This window comes from Sarcophilus harrisii, chromosome 3, assembly GCF_902635505.1.
Source record: "Sarcophilus harrisii chromosome 3, mSarHar1.11, whole genome shotgun sequence".
NCBI lineage: Eukaryota > Metazoa > Chordata > Mammalia > Dasyuromorphia > Dasyuridae > Sarcophilus > Sarcophilus harrisii.
This window is the reverse complement of record NC_045428.1, coordinates 62,668,500-62,695,053: the sequence shown is the minus strand read 5'-3', so window position 1 is coordinate 62,695,053 and position 26,554 is coordinate 62,668,500. Positions and strand designations below refer to the sequence as shown.

At 50.0% G+C, this 26,554-nt stretch overlaps 1 protein-coding gene across 8 annotated transcripts in view; it reads left to right on the top strand.

Annotated features, from left to right (window-relative positions):
• The window catches only part of SPEG (striated muscle enriched protein kinase), a 79,714-nt gene extending 57,473 nt beyond the window's left edge, over positions 1-22,241 (top strand). For 5 of the 8 annotated variants that reach the window (XM_031957987.1, XM_031957986.1, XM_031957994.1 and 2 more), the window contains 23 exons: positions 477-589; positions 896-1,064; positions 1,671-1,767; positions 1,945-2,145; positions 2,317-2,374; positions 3,191-3,268; positions 3,394-3,572; positions 3,719-3,745; positions 4,036-4,188; positions 4,807-4,849; positions 5,544-5,612; positions 9,844-11,824; positions 12,887-13,033; positions 15,458-15,574; positions 15,798-15,965; positions 16,088-16,210; positions 16,511-16,678; positions 16,999-17,737; positions 17,962-18,201; positions 18,340-18,563; positions 20,478-20,553; positions 20,743-20,892; positions 20,968-22,241. In XM_031957987.1, coding sequence (XP_031813847.1) covers positions 477-589; positions 896-1,064; positions 1,671-1,767; positions 1,945-2,145; positions 2,317-2,374; positions 3,191-3,268; positions 3,394-3,572; positions 3,719-3,745; positions 4,036-4,188; positions 4,807-4,849; positions 5,544-5,612; positions 9,844-11,824; positions 12,887-13,033; positions 15,458-15,574; positions 15,798-15,965; positions 16,088-16,210; positions 16,511-16,678; positions 16,999-17,737; positions 17,962-18,201; positions 18,340-18,563; positions 20,478-20,553; positions 20,743-20,892; positions 20,968-21,160 — 5,513 coding nt within the window. In that variant the 3' untranslated portion in view covers positions 21,161-22,241. Of the gene's footprint in view, positions 1-476; positions 590-895; positions 1,065-1,670; positions 1,768-1,944; positions 2,146-2,316; positions 2,375-3,190; positions 3,269-3,393; positions 3,573-3,718; positions 3,746-4,035; positions 4,189-4,806; positions 4,850-5,543; positions 5,613-9,843; positions 11,825-12,886; positions 13,034-15,457; positions 15,575-15,797; positions 15,966-16,087; positions 16,211-16,510; positions 16,679-16,998; positions 17,738-17,961; positions 18,202-18,339; positions 18,564-20,477; positions 20,554-20,742; positions 20,893-20,967 lie in introns of those variants that run through there. The other 3 variants (XM_031957988.1, XM_031957989.1, XM_031957992.1) reach the window with 2 other exon arrangements.
• Positions 22,242-26,554: the final 4,313 nt, after the last annotated feature.

Below are 26,554 nucleotides of genomic sequence, written 5' to 3'. Positions count from 1 at the left end.
ATCAAGAAATGCGTATTAAAAAGTTAACATCCATGTATAATCAGAAAAATAAAGCAATTAATAAAAAAGAAATAACAATAAAAGGTACAATCAAATGTGTTAGGTGGGACTTTAAGGAAAAAAGGTCATGGTAAACCAAAGTGAGCGGCAAGAAAGGCTTCCCGGAGGTGACATTTGAGTTGGATTATAAAGCAATTCAACAAGTGAAGAGGAGGGAAAGAATTCTAGGCATAAAGAACCATGTGAGCAAAATCACAGAGTCCAGTTTAGAGGGACGTGGGTATGTATGACAGAATTAACTGAACTAAAGCAGAAGTAAGGTTTCAAAGGGCCTTGTGATAGTGAGCCACTGAAGAGTCTCAAGCTGAGGACTTTCATGACCTCTCAGAGGAGTTGAAATAACCCCATAGACTACGATTTCCAGCAAGGAAGATTCCCTCCTTGCAACCGTCCCCTCCAGCTTGCTTGTGTTTCAGAGGCACCGCGGTTCGAGTCCATCATGGAGGACGTGGAGGTTGGCTCGGGAGAGACGGCTCGTTTTGCCGTTGTGGTGGAAGGGAAGCCGCTGCCCGATATTATGTGGTACAAGGTGAGTGGATGGAGGGAAGAGGTAGCTCCAGCTTCTAAGGGAAGGTTAAGGGAAGAGTTTGGAGAATGGAAGCAAACCTGGGAGAGTCTTGGGGGAGAGCACGAGTTTTCTTATTCTAAGAAGGTGCAGCAAGAAATGAGCCCTCTGAATGGAGCTGGCTTTTAGTGGGGGATGCTGACCTTGGGAAGATAAACAAGGAAGATATTGAAGTTCCCATGAGGAGTCAGGGCTGTGGGGAGCACAGCAGAGATGTGGGGGCTTGGGTGTGATTGGGCCCAGGGGTGGAGGTGATCTCCTGATCTGCAGGAAGAGGCCCTGTTGGAGGAGAGCAGCCACGTGAGCTTTGTGTACGAGGAAAGTGAGTGCTCCTTGGTAGTGCTGAGCACGGGACCCCAAGATGGCGGCGTCTATACCTGCACGGCCCGCAACCTGGCAGGGGAAGTGTCATGCAAGGCTGAGCTTGCCATTCGAACAGGTAGGGTTCTTCCCCCTTTCCCTTTTCCCCTGAGGGACCCTACTTTTCATACTTCCCTTTTTCCAGGGCCTGTGGTCCAACTTTCCTGGATTTAGTTCCTCTATTTATAGGATCACAGATTTAGAGCCAAAACAGATCTTAGAAGACATCCATTTTTTTTTTTTTTTTTTTTTACAGATGAGGAAACAAAGAGAGGTTAAGTGATTTATAGTGTCACATAAAATTAATAATAATTATTTGGAAGAGAGGGAAAATTGGAACATGAGATTTTGCAAGAGTTAATGTTGAAAAATTATCCATGCATATGTTTTGAAAATTAAAAAGCTTTAATAAAAATAATAAAAACACTAGAAAAATTATTTGAGGCACTATTTTAACTCAGTTCTTCCTGACTCCAAATTTAGGACCATATCTTAGCCATTCTTTTCTAGTCCCCAATGTCCTATTTTCCAGCCACTGATAGCTCAGTATGGCCCCTTCTCTTTGCCCTGTCTGCCACTTCCTGGCCCACCTCCAGCATTATCAATTGCTCCCTTCCCCTATCTTCATTCCGTCCCCGCTTTCTATCCTTCAGCCCTCCATCCATCAGCCTTATCTCTCTTGCAGCTCAGACATCCATGGAGACTGAGGGAGCCGGGGAAGATGCAGAGCTGCGGGGACGGAGACTCAGTGACTTTTATGATATCCATCAGGAGATCGGCAGGTAGGGCAGGGGATCCCCCTCCGGGAGAGGCTGAGGGCCTTGAGGCTTGGGTCCAGGGGGAGGTGGAGAGGGGTTTCCAGCAGGGAGAGGGGGAGAGGGGCTCCTGGCGAGGGGAGGGGGAGAGGGGTCCCGGCGAGGGGAGCGAGCCCTGACCCTGTCTGGCCCCCCGTGTCTCAGAGGTGCCTTCTCCTACCTCCGTCGGGTGGTGGAGCGGAGTTCTGGCCTCGAGTTTGCTGCCAAGTTCATCCCAAGCCAGGCCAAGCCCAAGGCTTCTGCACGTCGGGAGGCCGGGCTGTTGTCCAGGCTCCAGCACGACTGTGTCATCTACTTCCACGAAGCCTTTGAAAGGCGACGGGGACTCGTTATTGTCACCGAGCTGTACCCAGGGACGGGCTGTGGGGAGATGTGGTCTGCTGCCTGGCTGCTCTTAGGTGTGGGAGGGGGCCGGTGGGAAGCGGGAGGGGAGGGGAGGATGGGGAGGTGGGAGGAGGAAGCCCAGGGCTGATGAGGGCCAATCCAGGCCTCTTTTCTCCTTGACCCTGGATTCAGCTGCACTGAAGAGCTTCTAGAAAGAATGGCCAGGAAACCAACCGTGTGTGAGTCCGAGGTGAGGGCAGGGGGTGGGTGGAGTGGGGTGGGGGGCTTCTCTGCCATGGCTAAACTGGCTAGGACCAGATTCAGGGGAGATAGCTCTGTCCATGGTGTGATGATGGAGGTGGATGGGGCAGGAAGAGAGAAATGCATTCTACGGGAACCCCTTAGTCCAATTAATCCCTGGAGCATCAGGGACCGGCTCCAGGCTTTGCAAACAACATACTACCTAGGAATTAGTTTTTAAAATTGGTAATTTTAAAATGGAAACAACTTGACCAAAATTTATCACTGAAATTTTAAGTCCATTAAAAACAGATTAATATGGAAAGAAACCAATCAAATCCAAATTCATTCTCTGGAGAGTTCAGTTTCTCTCATCCAGTATCTCAAAGGTCTCTCCTTTTTTCTCCCTTTTCCCCATCAAAAGTTGTCCCAGAATCTATGTTCAGTATCAATCACCCTTATCAAAGGTAGCCCACGTCAAAATTTCTGCTGCTTTTCAGCTCTTTTTAAAAACAATTTTCTCCATCCTTAAAATGTGAACTTTGTGAGATCAGGGGCTGTCTTTTTTTTTTTTTTTTCTGATTGTATTTGTATACCCTGAGCTTAGCCTAATATCTGGAACACAGCAGGAGCTAAATAAATGCTTGTTAACTGATTGGCTGTTATGCCTTCAATGCCATCTCGTGGGCTCCTTCTTCTATCACAGCTGAGCCCTGCTTAATTTGTGTTAGCTTGTTTTTCCCCACTATGGCTACATTCTGTCTGGATAACAGTTCTGGGTATACCCCCCTTCCCCTGTGGGCTCTGGGCCCCTCTGTCTCTCCAGATCCGGACCTATGTGAGGCAGGTGTTGGAGGGACTCGCTTACCTTCACCAGAGCCATGTGCTGCACCTGGATATCAAGGTGAGAAGGGGGGGGGAGGTGGCCGCTGGGTGGGCAGAAGGGGAGCCAAACAACAGCGATCTGAGCCCGAGAGAGCCCAGGCAGACCAGGGCACCTACAAAGAGCCATCTCGTCCTCTCCTGTAGCCGGAGAACCTGCTGGTGTGTGATGGGGCTGGGGGCTCCGAGCAAGTGCGGATCTGTGACTTTGGCAATGCCCAGGAGCTAACACCAGATGAGCCCCAGTACTGCCAGTACGGCACCCCTGAATTCGTGGGGCCCGAGATCGTCAACCAGACGCCCGTGTCTGGCGTCACCGATGTGTGGTGAGTGGGAGGCAGGAGGGGACGGGGTCAGGGACTTGTGCCAGGTTCGGGGATACCAAAAAGTCCCCAATAATGTTAACTGGGGAGAGGGCTATAGCCCATACGCAGGGTCCCTGCTGGTGACGTCTGTTCTTTCTTTCCCACAGGCCTGTCGGTGTGGTTGCCTTCCTCTGGTAAAGACCTCTGAGTCCCTTCCGTGCCCTCTTGTCTCTCTGCCTTAAGCCTGATTTGGGGAGGGGGATAAAGGGAGACCCCATGGATCTGGGAAGGAGATGTCACAGCTTTGATCCCTGTGTAGCCAACATCTGAGTCTTCGTGGCTACCTGAGCGCTGCCCTTTCCCTTTATCCCTGATGATTATCATCCTCCCAAATTTGTACCATATCAACCTCAGCTCCCCCTGCTTCTGCCCCTGGAACCCTCCCTCCCCGCGCCCTCCCATCAACAGCCCTCTCCCTCTGCAGTCTGACCGGGATCTCGCCCTTTGTTGGGGAGAATGACCGGACCACGCTGATGAACATCCACAACTACAACGTGGCCTTTGAGGAGACGACATTCCTCAGTCTGAGCCGAGAGGCCCGAGGCTTCCTCATTAAAGTTCTGGTTCGAGACCGGCTGTGAGTCCCGGGGTAGCCCTTGAGGATCCCCCTTTGCCTTCATCAATCCCGGTGGTCTCCTTTCCACACCGCCCCCTCCCAGCCTCTTAGGGTGGAACATCTCCCCGAACTTGTTTCTTTAATATTTCAGTAACACTATTTCAGCGTAACTGAACTCCTTGGAAATCTGCCCTTCATTTAATGCATTTAAAAACATTACGCTGACGAGGGGTTCGCAGGCTTCCCCAAACTGCCAGAGGAGTCCATGACACTGATCAGGTTAAAAGCCCTGCTTTAATAGCTTTATAATGGTAGCTAATATTTATAGAGCTTATTTACATCAAGCACTAGAAGATTTGCTAAGCACTGTATATATATATATATATATATATATATATATATGTATGTGCTCATTTGATCCTTCGGGTAACCAGGTACTATCATTATTTAAAGAGAAGGAAGCTAAGGACAGCAGGATAGGTTTGGTCTAGCTACAGACAGAAGCAGAATTTGAACTCATGTCTTCTGACATCAAAGCTAGTGTTTTTTCCATTGGACTGCAGGGCTGGGCTTGGGGCCATATCTTGAGGTATTTCCCCTCTCCTCTTGGTCCCATTTAAGCTCTCTGTCTCTTTGTAGGCGACCCACAGCTGAGGAAACCTTGGAGCATCCTTGGTTTAAGGTGAGAATCTTCATGGAGTGGGTGGTGGGTGTGAATCATGTCCATTTTCATAAAGCCAGGAGGTATAACAAATTGAGTGCTGCTCTTAAAGATGGGAAGATATGAGTTCAAATCCAGAAGTAAACTTTATTAGATTGGATTACTTGCCATCTAGGGGAGAGGGTGGGGAGGAAGGGAAGGAAAAATTTGGAACATGAGATTTTGCAAGGATCAGTGTTGAAAAATTATCCATGCATATGTTTTGAAAAATAAAAACTGTAATAAAAATATAAATAAAAATAAAAAAAACATTTTATTAATAGGTAATGTAATGGATAGAATGTTAGATTCATCTTCCTGAATTTAAATGTGGCCTCAGACATTTACTAGCTGAATGATCCTGGCCAAGTCACTGAACACTGCTTGCCTCAGTTTCCTTATCTGTAAAATGAGTTGGAGAATAAAACCCCAGATGGGGTCCCTAAAAGTTAAACATGACTAAAAATAACTGAACAAAAACAACAAAAAACAATTCTTCAGCCTCCTTTTCCTCATCTGTGCTATTAGTATCACTCTCCAGTCCCTGTAGCCAGCAGCAGGATCCTTGCTTGCAGAAGACAGAGGTTGGGGCTGAGGGAGGACAAGAGGAGGTTGCCCAGGTGTGGGCTGAAGACTTCCCCCCTATTCAGTCTGACTTCCTCCCCTGCGTTTATAGGCAAAGGAAAAGGGTGCGGATATCAGCACTGACCACCTGAAGCTGTTCCTGTCTCGAAGGAGGTGGCAGGTGAGCCTTATCCCCTCACCCCATATTCGGACCTACCTCTGCCTCCTTTTATGCTCTAGTTTTGCCCCTTTTCCCCTCTCCTTGCTTCTTCCCTCCACCCCCTCTCCTGTTTGTCCCTTCTCCCCTATCCCTCTTCTCTCTCTTCCCCTTTTCTCCTCCTGTTTGTCTCTTCCTTTGCCTCCCTCCTTTTTCTTGCACAAACTCCTCCCTAGAACTCCAGATACGATGTCCCATCAGCAGATCCCATTCCTTAGGTTACCCTCCCATGTGGCTTCTAGGGCTGATCTGAGAACATGGGCCCCAGACAGGAAAGAGACGGACTCTCAGTGCCTTTAAGCTCCATTTGGGCTCCTGTGCCTTTTCTGCTTTCTGGGGATGTGCTGGGGATGCTGGATGGATGCTTGATAGCCAATCGGCGGGGATCCTTCTGCATCTTCTAACTGTCAATAGCTCCTATCCAGCCTTGGGGTGAATGGCCGCTTTATTTTTTATTAAGACTCCAGAAACTGGAGTTCAGAAGGACTTGGCTGAGAAACACACAGTTTAAACTTTACATGTAAGGGGGAATGGGTAAATGAAACTAAGTTTAAAGCATTCCGGAATATTCTCCTGATTCCCCCAATTTAAATGTAAAGACCCCAGCTTCCCAGGTTAATCCTCTCTGGCCCAGAGCATCCAGGCCCGGTCTCACCACATGGAGAGCCGCCAGCCTGCCGCTGGAGTCGACCCCATTCTTCCAGCTGTGCCTCCAACCAAATTCCAGCTTATTTTTGCTTCAAAGCTGGTGCCCTTCTGGGCCCCCCTGCCAACTTTTGGGCTGCTTTCTGGAGCCATCAGTCTTCTATATTAGCAAATCTGTGCCAGTTTCCCAAACGGTGCACTAGAGCATCCATGAGAAAATGTCTGTGTTAGCAAAGGCTGGGGGTACGAATGGAAGAGGGGGGTAGGGAAGGGGGTAGCCACCCAGGAATGCAAATAAATCTACAGTAGCTGAGAGCAGCCAACATCCTGCCCTAGTGTAAGAGACCCACTCCGCTACCAAACCGAAGTGAGGTTCCTATTTTCCTAAACACTCATAGTCATCATCATCATTATGTTTGCAAGAATTTACATTAGAATATATGAATATATCTTTGAACATTTGAATATATAAATATATTTATTGCTTTGAGGTTTGCAAATTGTTCTACATATATCATCTCGATCCTCATTGTCACCCTAGAAGGTAGTTGCTATTATTATCCCCATTTTACAGATAAGGAAACCGAAGCAGAAAGAGATCAAGCAATATCCAATTGAACTGATGATTTGACTGCATGTCCAGCTTTTTGTCCACTCTAGTATATGACCTAGCTGCCTCGCCATTTCATCCCTGTCCCCCCTCCCGCATTTTATTACTGCTCAGGGGATTGCCTCAGCAATTCCTTCTTGCTGCATTCATGCTATTCTCTCACTTCTGGATCCAGAAATCAGGCTTCTGACCTTGAGGTCTCAGTCTTCTTGTCTCCCTACCCATACATGAGCCGGTTCCTCCCCTTCTTTTTTACTGCTCCCCTCTCTGACTCCAGCATCCACCCTCTTTCTCTTCTTAAACCTGCCCTTCATGCCCCAAGGGGAAGAAATTGAAAGTATGAATCTAGGAAGCCTTTTAATTCTGACCTGGATGGTCCCCAGATTTGCTACGTCATGAGCCATTAGGCTACCTCCCTCCTGGTACACCATCCACACTTATTGGAGAATATCATCTCTTGGACCAGAACCCTCCTCCATCTGGGTCCCATTCCCAGCCGATGGGCAGGCTCTCTGGTAATTTCAGAGCTCTCCATTCAATCACTATCTAAGTGGCCGTCTGCTTCTCAGTCTAATGAGTAAATGGGTGTCCCAGCACCAGAGGAGAGCATCGTGTGCCTGTTTTGGATGGGCAGTGCCCAGTCCCAGAGAAACGTGGAGAGTTTTGTCTCATCTCCTTATGGTGGGTGGGATGAAGGCACCTTGCCCCGTACCTCCTCACACTGGGTCTGACGCTAGTCCTGGACCACTCTGTCTCTCTTCCTAAGCTTAAGACTCCTTAAGTCTGTTGTGAAGGGGGCTTCTTGCTTTCTCGCGCCAACTCTTGGTTAGCTGTGGGTTTGATGGCATTTTGTGGCGCAATGGGCCTGGAGTCAGAAAGGCTAGAATTCGGTTACTTACTAGCCAGGTGACCCCCTGAGCAAGTCATTCAATCTCTATCTGATTATGCTTCTGGAAAATGGGTTAAAACCCTCCTAGGGTCGCTGTGGGGATCAAATAAATGGATATTTGTAAAGCTCTCGGTACAGTGCTTAGTATACAGTCAGTGTCATATAAATGTTACCTATTATTAGTTGTAGGATTAGGCAGGTCCCATGGAACACAATGGTGATGCTCATGTCCCTGGCCAGACTGTTCCCTGCCAGAAACCCTTAAACAGATAGACTTGTTTAGAGAACATAAGATATAACCCTGGGAGGGGACCTGAGAGGTCATTGGGGCCATTTTACACAGGGGACACTGAGATCCAGACAGGTTCCCCTCAAGGCTATGTTAATCCTAAATAGCAGAATCAGGAATCACAATCTCTTACTTTTCCCATTGCACCACTCTGGAGCACCAAAAACAATGTCCCTGGATGCCCCTCCCTACAAATCCCGTTTCCAGGGCACCAGCAGCTCCAGCTCATTTGTGGAGCTGGGATGACAGCCAAGTTTGGAGCCCAATCGACAGTTACCAGCTTTACCCCTGATTCAGGTTAATTTTTGATGATATGCTCCAATATCTTCAGGGTAGCCCCTCTTCCCAGAATCCCAGCTTATCATTTTTTGTGTCACAAACAAAGTACATAGTAATAATACACATTTTGTATCAGCAATAAGAAAAGGGTTATTTTGTTGCAACTTCTATATCCTTCTCCCTCTTTTCTCACTCTCTTCTCACTCTCTCACTCTTTTCTTTGTGTCTCTCTGTCTCTATCTCTTTCTCTGTGTCTGTTTCTCTTTGTCTTTCTGATTCTGTATGTGAATCTCTTTGTCTTTTCTCTTTCTGTCTGTGTCTCTGTTTCACTCTCTCTATGTGTCTGTCTTTGTTTCTGTTTCTCTGTCTTTTCTCTCTGTCTCTCTGTGTCTTTCTGTGTGTCTGTCTCTTTGTGTCTCTCTGTCTCCTTCTATCTCCATATTTCTTTCTGTCTCTGTGTGTCTGTCTCTGGCTCTCTGTGCCTTTCTATCTCTATATATTTCTCTCTGTCTGTTTCTGTCTCTGTGTGTCTGTCTCTCTGTCTATATATGTATCTTTCTATTTTTCTGTCTCTGTCTAGCTCTGTTTCTTTCTATTGCTATATATTTCTCTCTGTCTCTGCGTGTCTGTCTGTCTTTATGTCTGTCTTTCTATCTCTATATATTTCACTTTGTCTCTGTCTTTGTGTGTCTATCTATCTCTATCTCTCTATATTTCTCAATGTCTCTGTCTCTCTGTGTCTGTCTTTGTCTCTTTCTATCTCTCTATTGCTCTGTCTCTGTTTATCTCTGTCTCTTTCTATATATATTTCTCTCTGTCTCTATCTCTGTGTGCCTGTCTGTCTCGGTGTCTATCTCTGTCTCTTTCGATCTCTCCATATCTATTTCTCAATGTGTCTGTCTCTGTCTATATATCTATTTCTCTGTCTATATGCCTGTTTGTATCTATCTCCATATTTCTCTGTCTCTGTGTATCTGTCTCTGTCTCTTTTCTATCTCTCTACATCTCTCTCTGTCTCTTTCTATCTATCTCTCTGTCTCTTTCTATCTCTCTACATCTCTCTCTGTCTCTTTCTATCTCTCTATATTTCTCTCTGTCTCTGTCTCTTTCTATCTATATATTTCTCTCTCTCTATTTCTCTGTCTCTGTCTCTAAATCTATGTATCTCTCTGTCTCTTTCTCTGTTTCTCTCTCTGTCTCTGTATCTCTGTCTCTTTTTATTTCTATATATTTCTCTGTCTCTGTCTATCTCTATATATCTCTCTGTCTCTGTATCTCTGTCTCTATATATTTCCTCATCTCTGTCTCTGTCTCTGTGTCTCTGTCTCTCAGCATTACTTCACTACCCCCATTCCTCCCCCCATCCTACCCTAGGTGACAAGTCGGGCCTGTGGAGGGTGGCCCCCCGGTCTCTGCAGGCTCCCCTTCCTGCCTGCCCCCACTGCTCCCACACTCCCTGATTCCCCTGTTCCCTTCTTCCCAGCGTTCCCAGATCAGCTACAAGTGCCATCTGGTGCTGCGCCCGATCCCAGAATTGCTGCGGGCTCCCCCCGAGCGGGTGTGGGTGGCAGTGCCTCGGCGCCCACCCCCAGGGGGACTTTCATCTTCCTCAGACTCCGAAGAGGAGGAGCTGGAGGAACTGCCCTCCGTGCCCCGGCCGCTGCTGCCTGAGTTCTCTGGCTCCCGCGTCTCTCTCACTGACATCCCCACTGAGGACGATGCCTCTGGGGCTGCTGACACTAGGGATTCCGCCCCCATGGACTGGCAGGAGCAGGGGGGGGGCCCCGTGGGAGACGGTCGTGCTCCTGGCTCTCAGGCACTCCCCTCCCCAGGCCCCCAGCCTCCCAAGATGGCTGCCACCCGGCGGGGGGAGCTGCGCAGGGGCAGCTCGGCCGAGAGCGCTTTGCCCGGGCCAGGGCTGCGGGAGCCGGGCCGGGGGCTGCAGAAGGCAGCCTCTGTAGACCTGCCTCAGCGCCGCAGCCCTAGCCCGGGGGCCGCCCACCTGGCACGGGGCGGCCTGGGGGAGGGAGAGTACGCCCAGAGGCTCCAGGCCCTGCGGCAGAGGCTTCTTCGGGTAGGCCCTGATGACGGCAAGGTCAGCGGTCTCAGGGGCCCTCTGCTAGAGAGCCTAGGGGGTGGAGGAAGGGCCCGCGATCCCCGGCTGGCACGGGCCGCCTCCAGTGAGGCGGCCCCCCGACACCCACTGCCCCCCGAGGCCCGCAGCCTTCAGAAGAGCAGTAGTTTTTCCCAGGGGGAGGCAGAGCCCAGGGGGAGGCACCGACGGGCTGGAGCCCCCCTGGAGATCCCCGTGGCCCGGCTGGGGGCCCGGAGATTGCAGGAGTCGCCTTCCCTGTCTGCCCTCAGCGAAGCTCAGACTCACAGCCCTGCCAAACCCATCCCTGCCAAGCTATCTCCCACAAAACCTGCCTCCCCTGGGCCCACCGAGCAGCCCATGGCTTCCTCCAGGGGCTCCCCCCGGCCAGGGCCCCCCAAGACTGCCCAAGAAGAGCCAGGCTCCAAGGCAGGGCCTTCCAGGACCCTAGAACCTCCAAAGGCAGCTGTGGTCTCCCTGGTCCCAGAGACCCCCCTTACCCCTTATGCCCAGATCATCCAGTCTCTCCAACTGCCCGGCACCCCAAAGATCATCCTGGGCCCCCCGCCTGAGCCCAAGCCCCACGCGGCTGTCTTTGCCAAGGTGGCTTCCCCACACCCTGGGAAGCAAGGGCCGGGAGTCAAGGGGCTTGGCCCTCCTCCTGGGGAGAAGGTGGAGGGCCCCCCGAGGCCCGCCGGCTCAGACAGGAGCTTAAGCAGCATTGAAAATCTGGACTCGGAGGAAGTGTTTGAAGCAAAATTCAAGAAAAGCCGCCAGTCTCCCCTGGCTCGGAGGCTGCGGATGCTGAGCCGCTCTCAGTCCGAGGAGCGTGGCCCTTTCCGGGGATCAGAGGAAGAAGACGGCATGTACAGGCCCAGCCCGGCCGGGACCCCGCTGGAGCTGGTGAAGCGGCCGGAGCGTTCCCGCTCCGTGCAGGACCTTCGTGGGGCTGGGGGCGCTGGGGAGATGGGGCTGGTCCGGCGCCTCTCCCTGTCCCTGTCCCAGAGGCTGCGCCGGACACCCCCCTCCCAGCGTCACCCATCCTGGGGGTCCCCCCGGGCCGGGGACGGGGAGAGCTCCGAGGGGGGTGACTCAGCCAAGGGATCCCCGGTGCTGGCGGTCCGGAGGAAGCTCAGCGCCACTCTGGAGCGGCTCTCGGGGCGTCTGCACCGCAGCGGCAGCAGCGAGGATTCGGGGGGCCGCTCAGGGGGGAGCACCCCGCTGCTGGGCCGGCTGCGCAGGGCCACGTCCGAGGGGGAGAGCCTGCGGCGCCTCGGCCTGCCCCACAACCAGCTGTTGGCCCAGGCGGGCGCAGCCACGCCCTCGGCGGAGTCCCTGGGCTCCGAGGCCAGCGCCAACTCGGCCTCTTCAGGTAGGACGTCCAGACGGGGCAGAAGCCGGGCCCGGCTCGGCAGCAGAGCCAGGGGTGAACGTGAGCTCCTGGGATGGAGGGGGGCCAGGGAAGGCACAGGGGGCCAGGCTGGAGGGGGGGGCCCTGGCTCCTCAGCAGGCTGGAGGGGGGGGCCGGCTCCTCAGAGGGACCCCAGATCCTCAGCAGGCTGGAGAAGGAGGACCCCAGTTCCTCAGGGGGATCCCAGCTCTTCAGGGGGCCCCTGGCTCCTCAGTAGACAGAGCTCTGACCACACTGTCCTTAGCTCCCTGTCTTGGTAGCCTAGGATTTGAGAATTCACTGCAACTTCAGAGAAATCCCATCTCCTCCTCATACACAATCCCAAGGACCTTTAGCTCGGCAGCTTTCACCTTCTACAAACTTTCCTTGATCTCCTGATCTCATCTGGTCCTTCTGGGCCCAGTGAAGGCCTTTGTTCCATCTCTAATTATCTCCTCTCCTTCTGCTCCGATTGCTGTGAAAGGGGAGGCTCTAACCTGATGGCTGCACAATTACTCCACGGACTTCCCTATCCAATTTTAAGAGTAAAATTTCTAGGGAAAGGAAACTAAACAAATTATAAAAAGAAACCACCAGGGTGAGGAAACCAAAGTGCAGAGTCTCACTTAGACTAGCTTACAAAGTGACTGCAGCTGCAGATACCCAGGCAGGCCTTACGTGGTCCATGTCTAGGCTGGGAGAGATGTGCTCTATCCAGGGATCCTCAAACTTTTAAAACAGGGGGCCAGTTCACTGTCCCTCAGACTGTTGCAGGGCTACTATACTATAGTAAAAACATAATTTTTTTTATAGTAAAGTATACTTTTACTATAGTAAAAACAAAAATTTTGTTTTGTGGGCCTTTAAATAAAGAAACTTCAGAGCCCTGGGTGAGGGGGATAAATGTCTTCAGCTGCTGCATCTGGCCCACAGGCTGTAGTTTGAGGGACCCCTGCATACTGTCCCATCTGCAAAGTCAAAACAGAAGGGTAGGAGAGAATCGGAGCCGGGTGGGGCAGTGCCGATGACTTGGGGTTTCTGCAGGTCCTGGGGAAGGCCGGACCCGGTCCCGCTGGGACCGCTGGGGCCTGTCAAGGTCACGGAAGGACAAAGGGTCATCGCAGCCCAACCTCCCAGCCAGCGTCCAGGAGGATTCCAGTTTGGGCTACGAATATGTGCGCAGTGAATCAGGTAGGACCCTTTCCCCGGTTTGGGGAGGTGGGATTGGGAGGGAAGGCATGGAGGGGCATTGAGCTCCTTGTCAGGCAGTGGGGTCTTGGGGTTGGACAGTTGAGCTGATTTCTTTGAAATTGGCACCAGGGGCACCAAGCTTGCACTTTCCCTGGTCACTTTGCCCTTACCCGGGCCAGTTCCAGACAGCTGAAGGACTTGGGGGAAATGCATAACTTGCTGCCCGGCTCTAATCCCCAAGATGGCTGTTTCAGTTCCTCCCCTCCTCACTCTTGCCCTGGGGTGGCAGAATCATCAAAGTCAGAGCTAAAAGAGCCCTTCAGCATCATCTAGTGCCCATTTCTATTTTACAGATAAGGAAACTGAACAGGGAGTGACTTACTAACCCTTTGGGGTTAGTGGCAATGCCAAGATAGAAGCTGGGTCTTGCTTCCCTTGTCAGCCTTTCCTTTCCCTTCTCCTGTCCCTCTCCCCCACGTCCCTTCCTTGTCCCCTCCCAGACCCTTTCTTCCAGCCAGAGCCTTTTATCTAGTAGCCCAAATTCTCATTATCACAGTAAAAGAAGGAGAAGGTAGTGCTTAATCTAAGAGAATGAGCCTCTATTTGTAGAATCTCTGCACGGAGGGTGGGAGGGGGAGGTGGAAGGAGATATTTTTGGGTGGTGAGCTTTTCCAACTCTTTTCATATCACATGAGGAAGTGACCACCCAGCCTGCTCGCTCACTTTCTAATCTTCCCCTTTGCCATTTGTCATTCATAGACTGAAGCGACAAAATAGGCCCCCATTCTGAACATCGGGGGCTTCTTTTTCCGTTGCACTCAATAGCTAGTAGTCTCCTTTCCCTCCCCACTTTTCTCCCCCTCTCGTGCATTCCCCAAATGAACATTTAGATCCTCCATCACTTGTTAAAAGAGAGAGATTAGGGTTGGGGTCTGGGGAAAAGACTTGACTAGCAATTAAGAGACGACATAGGTCCCTCTTTCTGATAAGCCCAGAGTTTAGATATCAGTGAGCAGTCCAGCTTTCCTAGCCAAACAGCCCATTGTCAAGTGTCTAAGTCTGGCCGGGTTCTCTGGGATTGGGAGAATTTTAAAAATCTTTGAGTCCGATCACCTCCTTTTACAAAATAGAAAACACAGCAAAGCTAGCTGGGGAAGGAATCCAGGGTCATGGGCTTTGAATTAGGAAGATATGAGAATTTTCCTGGTTCATGTGACCCTGGAAAAATCAATAACCTCTCTCTCTCGCTGTCTGCCTCAGTTTCCTCACCTGCAAAGTGAGGATAATAATAAGCACCTACCTTCCAACATTGTCATGAAGATCAAATGGGATGTTTGTAAAGCCCTCAGCACAGGGCCTGGCACATAGTAGGTGCCTAATAGATGCTCGTTTCCCCCTCCCTCCTTCCCTGCTCTTCTTTGTTTCCAAGCTGATGCCTTTTTCTAGCCTCTTCCTATTTGCATGGCTGGGCTAGGCTAGCACCAGCTGGGTCCAATTAAACTTCCATAATAGTGGTCCCAGCCTGGCTTGTTGGCTCCGCTCCCTTAGAGTAAGGGGGAAGGTTGGATTCCTACCAGACATGCACTCCCTCTCATCCCGTGGAATTATTCCTCCCCGCCATCAGTCAAAAGTGATCTTTCATAGTGCTGAGTAGCTCTTATGTACGCTGGCACCCTGCTTTGTATTCAGTGTTTCTGTACAACGTGCTAGGGTGGGGAGAAGGGCAACCAGGTGACAGAGTATCTGCGAGTCCTAGAGACAGAAAGACCCCTTTCTGACTTCAAATCCAGCCTCAGACACTTACTGGCTGTGTGAGCCTGGGCAAGTCACTTACCCCCGTGTGCCTCAGTTTCCTCCTCTGTAAAATGTGCATAATAATAATACTTACCTCGAAGGATTATTTTGAGGACAAAATATTTAGTCTAGCCCCTGGCACATAGTAAGTACTCTAGAAATAATAGCCATTATTCTTGTCCTGTTATTATTAGGAATTGAGTCCTCCTTCAGACACTTGCTAGCTGCGTGGGACACTGGGAAAGTTCATCTCGCTCATTTTGCTCATCTGTAAAATGGAAATAATAATAATAGTACATACTTTAATATCCACTTCTTACCTTAGTGTTAAAGAGCAAATGAGATCAGATGGGTACGATGTTCTGCAAACCTTATGGTATATAAGTGCTAGCTGCCATTATTGAATGGTGTTGGAAAAGGCTGCATAGGTTTCTGCCATCATGGGCACGCACCTTATTTTGCCCACTTCAGGGGAATCTTTTCTAGGTCTGATCCCTTGGCAGCCTCTTCACGAATGTTTATTGATAAGAATCTGAGCCTTTTCCCATAACAAATACATACTCTTCCGGTTCTCCTTGCTCCTGATGTTTGCTCAGGCTGACACTACTTTTTCTCTAATTCTCCTGTTAGATTTCCCTCCTGTCTTTCATATCAAGCTGAAGGACCAGGTGCTGCTGGAGGGGGAGGCAGCCACTCTCCTGTGCCTCCCAGCAGCCTGCCCTGCACCCCACATTTCCTGGACAAAAGGTAGCCAGGAGTCCTTCTGCCCCTGCATCCCCTGCCCTCACTCTGTGGGATCCGGCGCTGTCCAATGTACCTTTCACTTGCTCCTCCCAGAGAGCCCTTAAATCGGGAGGGATGGAGCCTCCCTGGGGCGATGGACGGCAGTGAGAGGGCTTGTCTGGGGACCCCCGAAGGGACAGGGACTAGAAGGACTGACTGGGCCATGGCTCTCTCTCGGCCCCTGCAGACAAACAGTCCCTTCGGTCCGAGCCGTCGGTGACCATAGTCTCCTGCAAAGATGGGCGGCAGCTGTTGACCATCCCTCGCGCCGGGAAGCGCCACGCGGGGCTGTACGAGTGTTCTGCCCGCAACGCCTTGGGCAGCGCGACCAGCTCCTGCACTCTGGCTGTGGCCCGTGAGTGCCCGGGGCAGGGGCAGGCCCAATGGGAATGAGGGTGGAGGAGTGGGAGGAGAGGAAATGCTCAGGGAATGGCAGGGTGGCAGGTTAAGGGTTCAGGAAGGCTTTTTCCCCATCAGGCCTTCCAGGCAAGCTGGCCCCCCCTGAAGTGCCCCAAAAATACCAGGATACAGCGTTGGTGGTGTGGAAGCCCGGAGACAGTCGAGCCCCTTGTACATACACATTAGAGCAGCGGATAGATGGTGAGCCTTGGGGAAGAGGGCTCGGGGGAGCTCAGAGGAAGCTGGGAGCGTCTGGGAGGGTGGGGGTGAGACTGGAGGTGGGGGAATCCTACCAAGGAAGGAGAAATGGGCTCTGAGGTTCTTTTCTGTTCTTCTTCCCCCTGGCTCCCGCCCCCAGCATTCTGAACCATTCACTCCTCCCCATCTTTCATAGGATTCCTGGGAACCCTGTTGTGTGGGCTAAACCTCCCCCTTGCTGCCATGGCCTCATGACAGCCCCCCACTGCCTACCTCCCACCCTTACCTCCCCTCTTCCTCCAGGGGAATCCATATGGCACTGCGTGAGCTCGGGCATCTCTGACTGCTACTACAATGTGACCCAACTGCCTCCCGGCATGACTGTGAGGTTTCGAGTGGCCTGTGCCAACCGAGCTGGGCAGGGGCCTTTCAGCAATGCTTCTGAGAGGGTCTTTGTGGGGAAACTCAGAGGTTAGGAGGATGGGGTGGGCCCTCGAGGGTGGGTGGTGGGAGTAACTTAGTATGGAAGGAATGGGGACCTGGTGATTTTGGAAGCAGAGGGACTAAAATTATACTCCTTAGTCCCCGGAGCCCTCTGGACCTTGGGATCCTGTCTGCTTAGTATATGAGAAAGTCAGAGGTTGGGAGGATGGGAGATGGAGCCCTGAGGGGATGGACTTTGGGATCCCGTCAGCTTAGTATGCACTTTCTTCTTTCTACCATTATCTATCACAGGACCTCACTTCTACTTGGAGAGTTCTATAGCAAATGTTTTCTCTTTTTTCTTCCAGATACCCCAGTTTTGAAATATACCACTCAACAAGAAATTCCTATTACCTCAGCTGGGACCCCCATTCCTTCCACTCCTACCTCACCTGTCTCTCCCCCAGCCCCAGCCCCTGCAGCTTCCCCTGCAGCTTCCCCAGCCTCTCCAGCTTCTCCAGCCTCTCCAGCCCCCACCTCCCCAGCCCCAGCCACACCAGAGCCTGCCACCTCAGCCCCAGACTCTCCAGTCTCTCCAGCCCCTGTTCCTGAGCCCACATCTACCTTGGCTCTAGCCTCTCCACAGCCTCCCCCTTCAGCCTCAACCTCCCCCTCCTCCCCAACGCTGTCTCACCTCAAGGCTGTCGGCCCACCTCCCCCCACTCCCCCACGAAAGCACAGGGGTCTGCTGGCTGCTCGGCAAGCAGCGCTCACACCCCACAGTGATCCGCCCCCTCCCAGTGGGCCCGAGTCTCTTGCCTCCAATACAAAAGCCCCCTCCCCTAGCGCTCCTGAGAATAAGCCAACCTCCTCTCCAGCCCCAATGTATGTGGTGACTTCTTTTGTGTCCGAACCCCCTACCCCTGAGCCCCAGGCCCCCGAACCTACTCCCAGCCCCACTAGGGTGACCGTACTCAGCCTCAGCCCAGCCAAGGAGAGGGTCGGCTCTCTGGGAAGTGGGTCGCCCAGCTCCCCTGGCTCTGAGGGCACCAGCCTTCGTCAGGGACCTCCCCAGAAGCCCTACACCTTCCTGGAGGAAAAGGCCAGGCAAGTCCAAGGGAGGGATGCTCTGCACCTGCCTCGAGCATAATAAATGCTTAATGGGAGCTTGTTGGCTTGGGGAGGAGCTGGGATGGGATGCAGCGGCCAAACCCATAGGGCCTGAGATACAGGATGGGACACGGACGCCAAGGTGTCTCCTGTTCCCCCAGCAGCCCCCACTCTGGCTTCCCGCCCTTCTTAAGGGGCTCCCGTGTCCTTGATTTCCCCAGGGGGCGTTTTGGTGTGGTGAGGGCTTGCCGGGAGAATGCCACGGGCCGGTCCTTTGTGGCCAAGATCATCCCCTATGTGGCGGAGGGGAAGCAGCGTGTGCTCCAGGAGTATGAAGTCCTGCGCTCACTCCACCACGAGCGGCTCATGTCCCTGCATGAGGCGTACATCACCCCCCGCTACCTCGTGCTCATTGCGGAAAGCTGTGGGAACCGCGAGCTGCTCTGTGGACTCAGCGAACGGTACGGGGGCTTCCAGCTCCTGGTCGGTGGGAGGGTGAGAACGGGGGTCTGGCCACGGCCGAGGGGCCCAGGGAGCTGGCCCAGCAGAGCGCCGTCCCCACCCTCGGGAGCTCAGCCCCCCTTGTCCACCCCCTGCAGGTTTCGGTACTCTGAGGATGACGTGGCCACATATGTGGTCCAGCTGCTGCAGGGCCTGGAATACCTACACGACCACCACGTGCTGCACCTGGACATCAAGCCAGACAACCTGCTGCTCGCACAAGACAATGCTCTTAAGATCGTGGACTTCGGCAGTGCCCAGCCCTACAGCCCCCAGGCCCTGCAGCCCCTGGGGCACCGCACGGGCACGCTGGAGTACATGGGTGAGTGGCTTGGGCTGGGTGTTCTGGGTGCCGGGGATCAGTCCCACTCCCCCCACCCAGTTTGGGGCAAAAACCCCATTTGTGGTGCTCCAGGGGGCCTCGAGCTTAGGGGCTCTTAAAAAGAGTTACCTTGGTACCCAAGAGTCCCTCAGGGAATCTCTTAAGGGGGAGGAAGGAAGTAGGTGTTCCTGGGACCCTGCTCCTTAGGGAGCTAACCTTAAGAAGAAAATACTTCGTGATTTTATAGCTTAAGGGGTCAGTGGGAGCTGTTTGAAAGCACTGGGCTAGCCTCTGGGCCCAGCCAGCCCAAGCAAGGCCACGGGTACATACAACCTGGCCAAAGGCTGAGGGTGAAAAGAGCCAGGGGGCCCAGTCTGACATCTGGGATACACTAAGCCCACCAAGTCATAGCCTGAGATTTCCCTGAGTATAACATGGGTGGCTTTCCCATGGACATCCACACCCCATGGAAAGGTGTAGTAGTAAGGAACCCAGCAACTGCTTATAGTTATCCCTTCCCCGTCTTATTTTTTCCCATCACAGTTCTGATAATTGTGCGTTGGCGTAAGAAATTAAATGGGAACTTGGGGGGAGTTTTGTGGAAATTACAGACAATTCAAGAAAGCCAACAGACAACACAGAAAAGTTTAGAAACTCAGAAATGCATAAAATATAAGTATAGCATTGTATAATATCAACATATTTTGTCTTTTGCCATAATAATGCAGACTTCTCTGATAGGAAGCCAGAATGTGGATTTTCCAGATCACGGGGGCATCTCAACTCCAGCCTTATGTGGATACTTATGTATATGGAAGTATGTGGATACTTCCACTTATGTGGAAGGGATAGTTGTATCTGTGAGCTAAAGGCACCTAGTGGCCAATTCATGGCTCTTGATGCTCTCATTCATTCATCCATTTGACAAATTAAATTTATCCGACATTTGTTAAAATGCCCATTAGATGCAAAGTATTGTATTAGGTATTCAGAGTTCAAAGATGAATAAGCAAGATTCTAATCATCAAGTCAGGGAGAGAAGATGTAAAACTCTAATACAGAATGGGTGAGAGAAACAGAGAGAACAGAGACGCTTTTCCCTGAGGTTTCAGAGGAAGGAGCAGAAGTCACTTCCTTTTCCCTCAAAACCTGAGGAATGGGAGATGAGGAAATAACATACTCCATGTTTGTTGGCAACGATTCAAATAAAGGCACTGTCTAGAAATAGATGTTGGAAGAATGAGTAGTTTCCCTCAAATATGAAGGTATAGGAAGAAAGGAAGCACGTATTTATTAAGGGCTTGCCCTGTGCTAAGCACAAGCAGGAGAATTATCAGGAGATAGGACATAGAGCTTGTCTCTATGAGGGACACTTATAGTTAGGAATCAGGAAGAAAAAAAAGAGATAGCAAATAATATAGTAAAGAAACAGTCAGACAGGAGCAGGTGAGCACAAGACAGAGGGAAGAGAAAGCACCCAGAAGGAGGGTGTTGAGTGTCCGGTGCTGCAGAAGTTTCAGGAGTGGAGGGATGAGGATTGGGAAGAGATCACTGGGTTTGGCAATAAGATATGCACTGATGACCTCAAAGGCAGAAATTTCAGGGGAGGAAACAGAAAGGAAGCGGGATTACTAGGAGTTAAGGAGTGAGTGGAAGAGAAGAAATAAAAGTATCAAGGGTGAGTAACCCTTTCTAGATATTTGTCACAGAAGGAAAAGGGAAGGGAAAGCAGGTTGGAATTTAGTTGAAAAGGGTCTTGAGTCCCAAGCAACATTGGACTTTATTCACCAAGCGTTAGAAGTTACTTACAATTGTAACTCTCTGAGTGACACGAGCTTCCAGAGGGAGCCCCTGTGCCCAGCAAAGACGCCATCCACAGGTAGTTGGGTCATTTCTGTCTCTGTCTCTTGTCAGCTCCCGAGATGGTGAAAGGTGAACCCATCGGCTCTGCCACGGACATCTGGGGCGTCGGTGTGCTCACTTACATCATGTGAGTGATCCCTGTGCTGGGGAACCCGTGTCCCGCCCCCCCCCCCAGGGATCTTTCCTTTCTCTCCATGTTCTCTGGGACCTCATCCTCCTTTCATCATTTCCTTCCCCAAGGTTTTTGCAGTACTTCCCCTCAGGGCCAGTCTCCCTCCTGCCCCCAACACTGACCTTTTTGCTGTGTCTTTCTCAGGCTCAGTGGACACTCCCCATTTTATGAGCCAGATCCCCGGGAGACGGAAGCCCGGATTGTTGGGGGCCGCTTTGATGCCTTCCTGTTGTATCCCAATACCTCCCAGAGTGCTGCCCTCTTTCTGCGCAAGGTCCTTTCTGTGCACCCCTGGTGAGTGAGGCTGTCCTTTCCTGGCTCCCTGCCTGGACGCGTTGTCTCCCAGCTCACCCCCTTTTTGTTCCCCAGGAGCCGGCCTTCTCTGCAGGACTGCCTGGCACATCCCTGGCTTCAGGATGCCTACCTGATGAAGCTCCGGCGCCAGACGCTGACTTTTACCACCAACAGGCTGAAGGAATTCCTGGGGGAACAGAAACGACGACGGGCAGAGGCTGCCACCCGCCATAAGGTGCTGCTACGCTCCTATCCTGGCAGCCCTTAGCCTTCTGGACCCAGATCCCTGGCCTCCTGGACCTCGGACGTCCCTGGCTCCTGGACCCTCACTCTGGGATCCCCGCAGTCCAGCTCCTGGGCTCCCCTGCCCTCGCACACGGGACATTCCAGGGGCTTCCGGCAGCACCGGGGGGGGGGGGGCTTAGAGGCCGCAGGAGACCGGACACCACCAGCAACAGCCAACCAGGGGGCATTACCTCACGGACCCATGGGCCACGGGAGCCCCGGGATAGCATAAGCCCCACCTGGGGTATGGCAAGCTTCAACCAGGCTGAAGAACTGAGGGAGGGGAGATGAGGGACACGGAGAGAGGGAGCAAAGAGAACGAGGACGGGGGGGGGGGTTGTGGGAGGGAAGGGGCATAGAGAGAAATGATAAAAGGAGGGCACGGAGGGAGTTGTTTGTTGGACAGAGGCTCCAGGGGGAGAGATCAAGGAGACTTGTGAGCAGGAGAGTGTAAGCACTAGTACTGAAGGAAGGAAGTGCAGGAATAGGAAAGGAGACAGCCAGCATCACGGGACCGATGGCATGGGAGCCATCAGTGGAGGGGATGATAAACCAGAAAGGGTCGGAGCAAGAGGTATCATGGGCATCACGTGGCCAGTCAGGTGGGTGAGTGATGAAGCCTAGGAAACTGGGGTGTGGGACCGGGGGCACTGGGCCGCAGATCCACCGAGACGGTACATCCCAGACAAGGAGATTCAAGGACCGGTTAGCCTGGAGGTTGGGAATCAGTAAGAGAAGAGGCTAGAGGGGTCATTCTTCCTTTTCCCTCCTCTCTCTGCCTAATGGGAGGAAGGGGGTCTTGCCCTTGACCTCTCAACTTGTGGCCCAAGGCTTCTTGCCCTGGGTCTGAAATGGTCCCACCATCTTCCTCCTCCCTCCCGCCAATCCTCAAAGCCTTTGCCCTCACCACCCTCATATTTATTTATTTATTGACTTTTGTGAAGTTTTCCCTCCCTCTCTCCATCACCCAACCCCTACCTCCAGTGTTGTCCTGAGCCCAGCCTATCTCTCCATACTCCATCTGTCTGTCTGTCCCAAGGCCAATAAAAACAACAAGCACCAGGGAGACCTTTGTGTTCTTTGGGGGGGGAAGTCTTTCTTGGGGAGTGGGGGATAGGGTAAGGGTAAGGGTATCCATGGATGGGTCCATGGATAGATTTTGGAAGGTCAACGAATCCATTTATTTTCATTAATCTTTGGTTATCTTTCTAATTCTATATAAATTAAAAACACTATTTAGAGAAGGATTCTTTAGGTTTTAGCAGATTGCCAAATGGTTCCATGACACAAAAGTGTAAACCCGACCAACTGAGGCAGCCAAAAGGTGCCATAATACACAGAACCCTAGGGCCTGGAATCAAAAGGACCTGAACTCAAAGGTGACCCCAGATATTTATTGGGAAAATCACTTAATGTTTGTCTCGGTTTCCTCAACTGTTAAATGAAGATAATAATAGCACCTACTTCAGAGTATTGTTGGGAGAATCAAATGAGATTATTTTAAGACCTAGCATGATGCCCCTTTATCCCCTAATTCCATCCATGAAGTAGCCCTACCTTCCTTCCTTCCTTCCCTTCCCTTCTCCTTCCCCCTCCCTCCCTTTCCTTCCTCCCTTCCTCCCTCCCTTTCCTTCCTTCCTTCCTTCCTTCCTTCCTTCCTTCCTTCCTTCCTTCCTTCCTTCCTTCTTTCCTCCTCTCTCACCTGTTCAGCAAGTCAGATTCAGACCCTAGTCTAATTTGTCATTGTAAACCAATCACTATTTTGAGTTTGTATTTGCATAATTCTTAATAGTTTACAAAGCAAATTCCTTAAAATCACTTTGTGAGGTGGAGAATACAAATAACAAGCCCCCTTTACAGATAAGAAAACCTAGGACATTCCAAAAGCTTATGGAGGCACTGGGGTATTGTGGGTAGGACAGAGAAGCCAAGGAGAACCAGTTATCACCAGCAGCATCCATGCATTAACCCATGGTTAATGGAAGTATAGAGGACAACATAAATCCTCTCTGGATTAGGAAAAAGTTTATCGAGGCCAAGAGACTAAAGAACTGGATCTCTCAGAAAGTGATTTGCCATGGACCACACAGCCAATAACCATCTAAGCCAAGATGCCAATCCAGACCAGTGCTTTCTGGACCATGCCAGAAATGGGTGGTTCTGAACTAGGTACTAAGAAAACACACCCAAAAAGAAGTTAGAACGAGTAGATACACAACTGGTACGTAGGAATAACTGCAAGCAGGCGCTTGACCAGCAGCAGCTGCACTCTGGAGCTGGGAACGTACACCAGAGTTGAGAAGTCTATCTGTAGTGACAGAACCCAATCAAGGACCATTTACCCGAGTCAGTGGGAAACTGGTTAATTCTACCTTTAACCATAAGTCAGCATGCTTCAGTTTTTTTTCTTTTTGAAATAATTGAATCATTATGTTAGAACTGCAAGATCCCATGAAATCTTAAGATTAATATGGGTCCTGAGGAGCTGCAGGATAACCTGGGGGGATCAATTCTGTGCTCCCATCCTTTTCTATGACCCAGAACTGACTATTCTGAGCTGCTACTCAGGAGGGCATCTTGATTCTGTGGACGGAAAGGGATCCCAGAGGCTATTTTACAGCTAAGGAAAGGTGGCATTTTCAGGGGTTTATGGAAGCCCTTTACCTAACCAAGAACACTCTCTATAGCATCTCTATAGTGGTCATCCAGCCAACCACTGCCTGAAGACTTTTGGTGAGGGGAAGCCTGCTATCTCCCCCGCCAGTCCATTGCATTTGGGGATTGCTTTCATTGTTTGGAAATGTTTCCTTTTATCAAACTTTAATTCTCTACTATTTCCACATCTGGTTATCCTCTGATGGGGGCAGAGGAGGGCCCCCCCCCCGCAAACAGACCACATCTTACTCCTATTTCATATAATACTTTCAAAATCTTAAAGATAACTATCACAGAATCTCTAAGTCATCTCTCTTCCAATTGAAACATCCTTCTTTCCTTCAAATGATATCCAAAAAAGTGTTTTCTTTAGAACTTTTATCATCCTGGTCGCCTTTTGGATGTTTCTCAGCTTGCCTGAAGTGTAGCAGCAAGCACTGAACACAGTACCTTAGAAATGGTATGACCAGGGTTATGGCCTCTCCTATTCGGGAGCAATCCCGAAGCAATCTAGAAGGCATTAGTTTTAGCTGGCACATCCCATTTGCTGAGCTTGCAGTGTATACTTACACACATTTTATGTAATATATATAAGTTTATTACACATTATAATCTAATATTTCCTATTATATAAAATATAATAGTATAATTTATCATACAATCAAATATATATATTTTAAACGACCTCCACATTTACTTCTATTACTTTCATTTCCTTCTCTAACTTATCAAGAGCTTTCTGGCTCCCAGCCAAATTGGTCATCTCGAGCAGGATTATAATGCCGAACAGTCCCACCCAGAAGTGACCTAGAGTTTGGGATTTGCAGCTTAATAGACTCATGCAGTACCACCCTTCTCTCCTACCTGTGCTTCTCCCTCAGCCTTGATGATTCTGCCCTGAGTGAAGGAGAAAAATGGAAATGGACTCAATGACTATTAAGAGACTCATGACTTGAAAGAGATATTAATTGGCAATTTTCTTTTCTGTCGTTTGAGTCCAAGCTGCTCCTCCACGAAAGTTCCCAGGCTGTCTGCCCCAGCTAGGACAAGTTCAGTTTCTTTTGGATTTTATAATTATGAAGATATATTATTTAAATTTTTTAAGATTGTGGAAGGGATTTTATTTTTCCTCTCATAGGGAAAAATAAAATCCTTTCATCAATCTAAGAATTGCCTCAGTTACTTTATCTATAAAAGGAAGGTCCTCTGAAGTCCCTTCTACTCTTAGATGTATGAGCTGCCAAAGGTCATACAGGTCATCTGAAATTAATGTCTGGAAGAGAGCATAGATATCCCTTTTGTCCAGCTCTCTCATTTTCTTTCTTTCTTTCTTTTTAAAAATAGTATTTCACTTTTCCCAATTACATTTAAAAACAATTTTCAATTTTTTTTTCATAGATTAAAATGTTTATTGGTCACAAACACTAAGCACATTCTATTTGTCATGTATTAAGAATACAAATACAGTGAATGCAATGGTCCCTACATACACACACACACACACACACACATATATATATATATAAACAATTTGAGTTCTTAATAGGAGACACAAATCATACATTTACATATTACACACACATACATATATTTATATAAAATAATTTTTAACATTAAAAAAAAAGAGTTTCAAAATCTTTCCCCTTCTCTCTCCCCACTTCCTGAGATGGCAAGCAATTTGATATACGACCCTTTCATTTCAGAGATTAGGAAATCACTTTCACAGGTTCATATAATGGTGAACTTGAAACTGGGTTTTCTGTCCACTATAATATTCTGCCTTTCTAACAATCTTAGAACCTCAGGTGGCTTTTGTCTTGTTTCCCCAGACATCCTGACTCTCCTTATGATTCAGTCGGATCAACACCAAAGGATGAGGTTTTGTCTAATTATAATTCAGATTTATATAGGATTTTCTTCCCAATAACCCATTTTCCAGATGAGCTAACTGATGATCAAATAATTTAATGATTTGCTCAAGGTTACACATCCAAGAAATGTTAGATCTAATATTGCAGGGCCAAAACTGGTAGGAAATAAATGGGAAAGGAAGAAATACTTATTAACTATATGTCAGGTACTATGTTAAACTCTTTGAAATATTTCAGTTAATCCTCAAGACAATCCTGTGAGGGAGGTGTTTTTATAGTTGAAAAAATGAGGCAAAGAGAGGTGAAGAGATTTGCCTAGGATCACACAGTTGGCATCTCAGACCACATTTGATTCCAGGTCTTTCCGACTCTAAGCTCAGCACTTTCCATCGCACACCTAGTAAATGAGGTGCCCAAGGTCATAAATTGAGGAAATATGACGGGTTTGTAGAATAATACATGTAGAGGTGACGGGTACCTTTCAGGTTATCATTTCTAACTTTCTTCATTTACAGCTGAGAAAACAGCCCAAGTTCATTGACTCCAAAATCCAGTGATATTTCCACTATAATGAATTGCTTCTCTAAAGGAGATGGGGAAATGAGGGTTTAGATTAGGCTACATCTAGCTTCAAGAAACCATCTGATCCCAATACTTGGAAAACAGTACAGAAAAGAGTGTGTATTAGAAAGGTGGAGGTTGGAGCTCTCCTCCTAGTCCCTGTGTCCTCCGGTCAGCCCATTGGTTGGTGTTGGGGGTGGGGGAGAGGAAAACTAGAAGCTCCTAGCTAGAAAGTTCAGACTGGCTCAGACCTGGGCACCGAGGGTCCGACCTGATTGGTCACAGTGGCC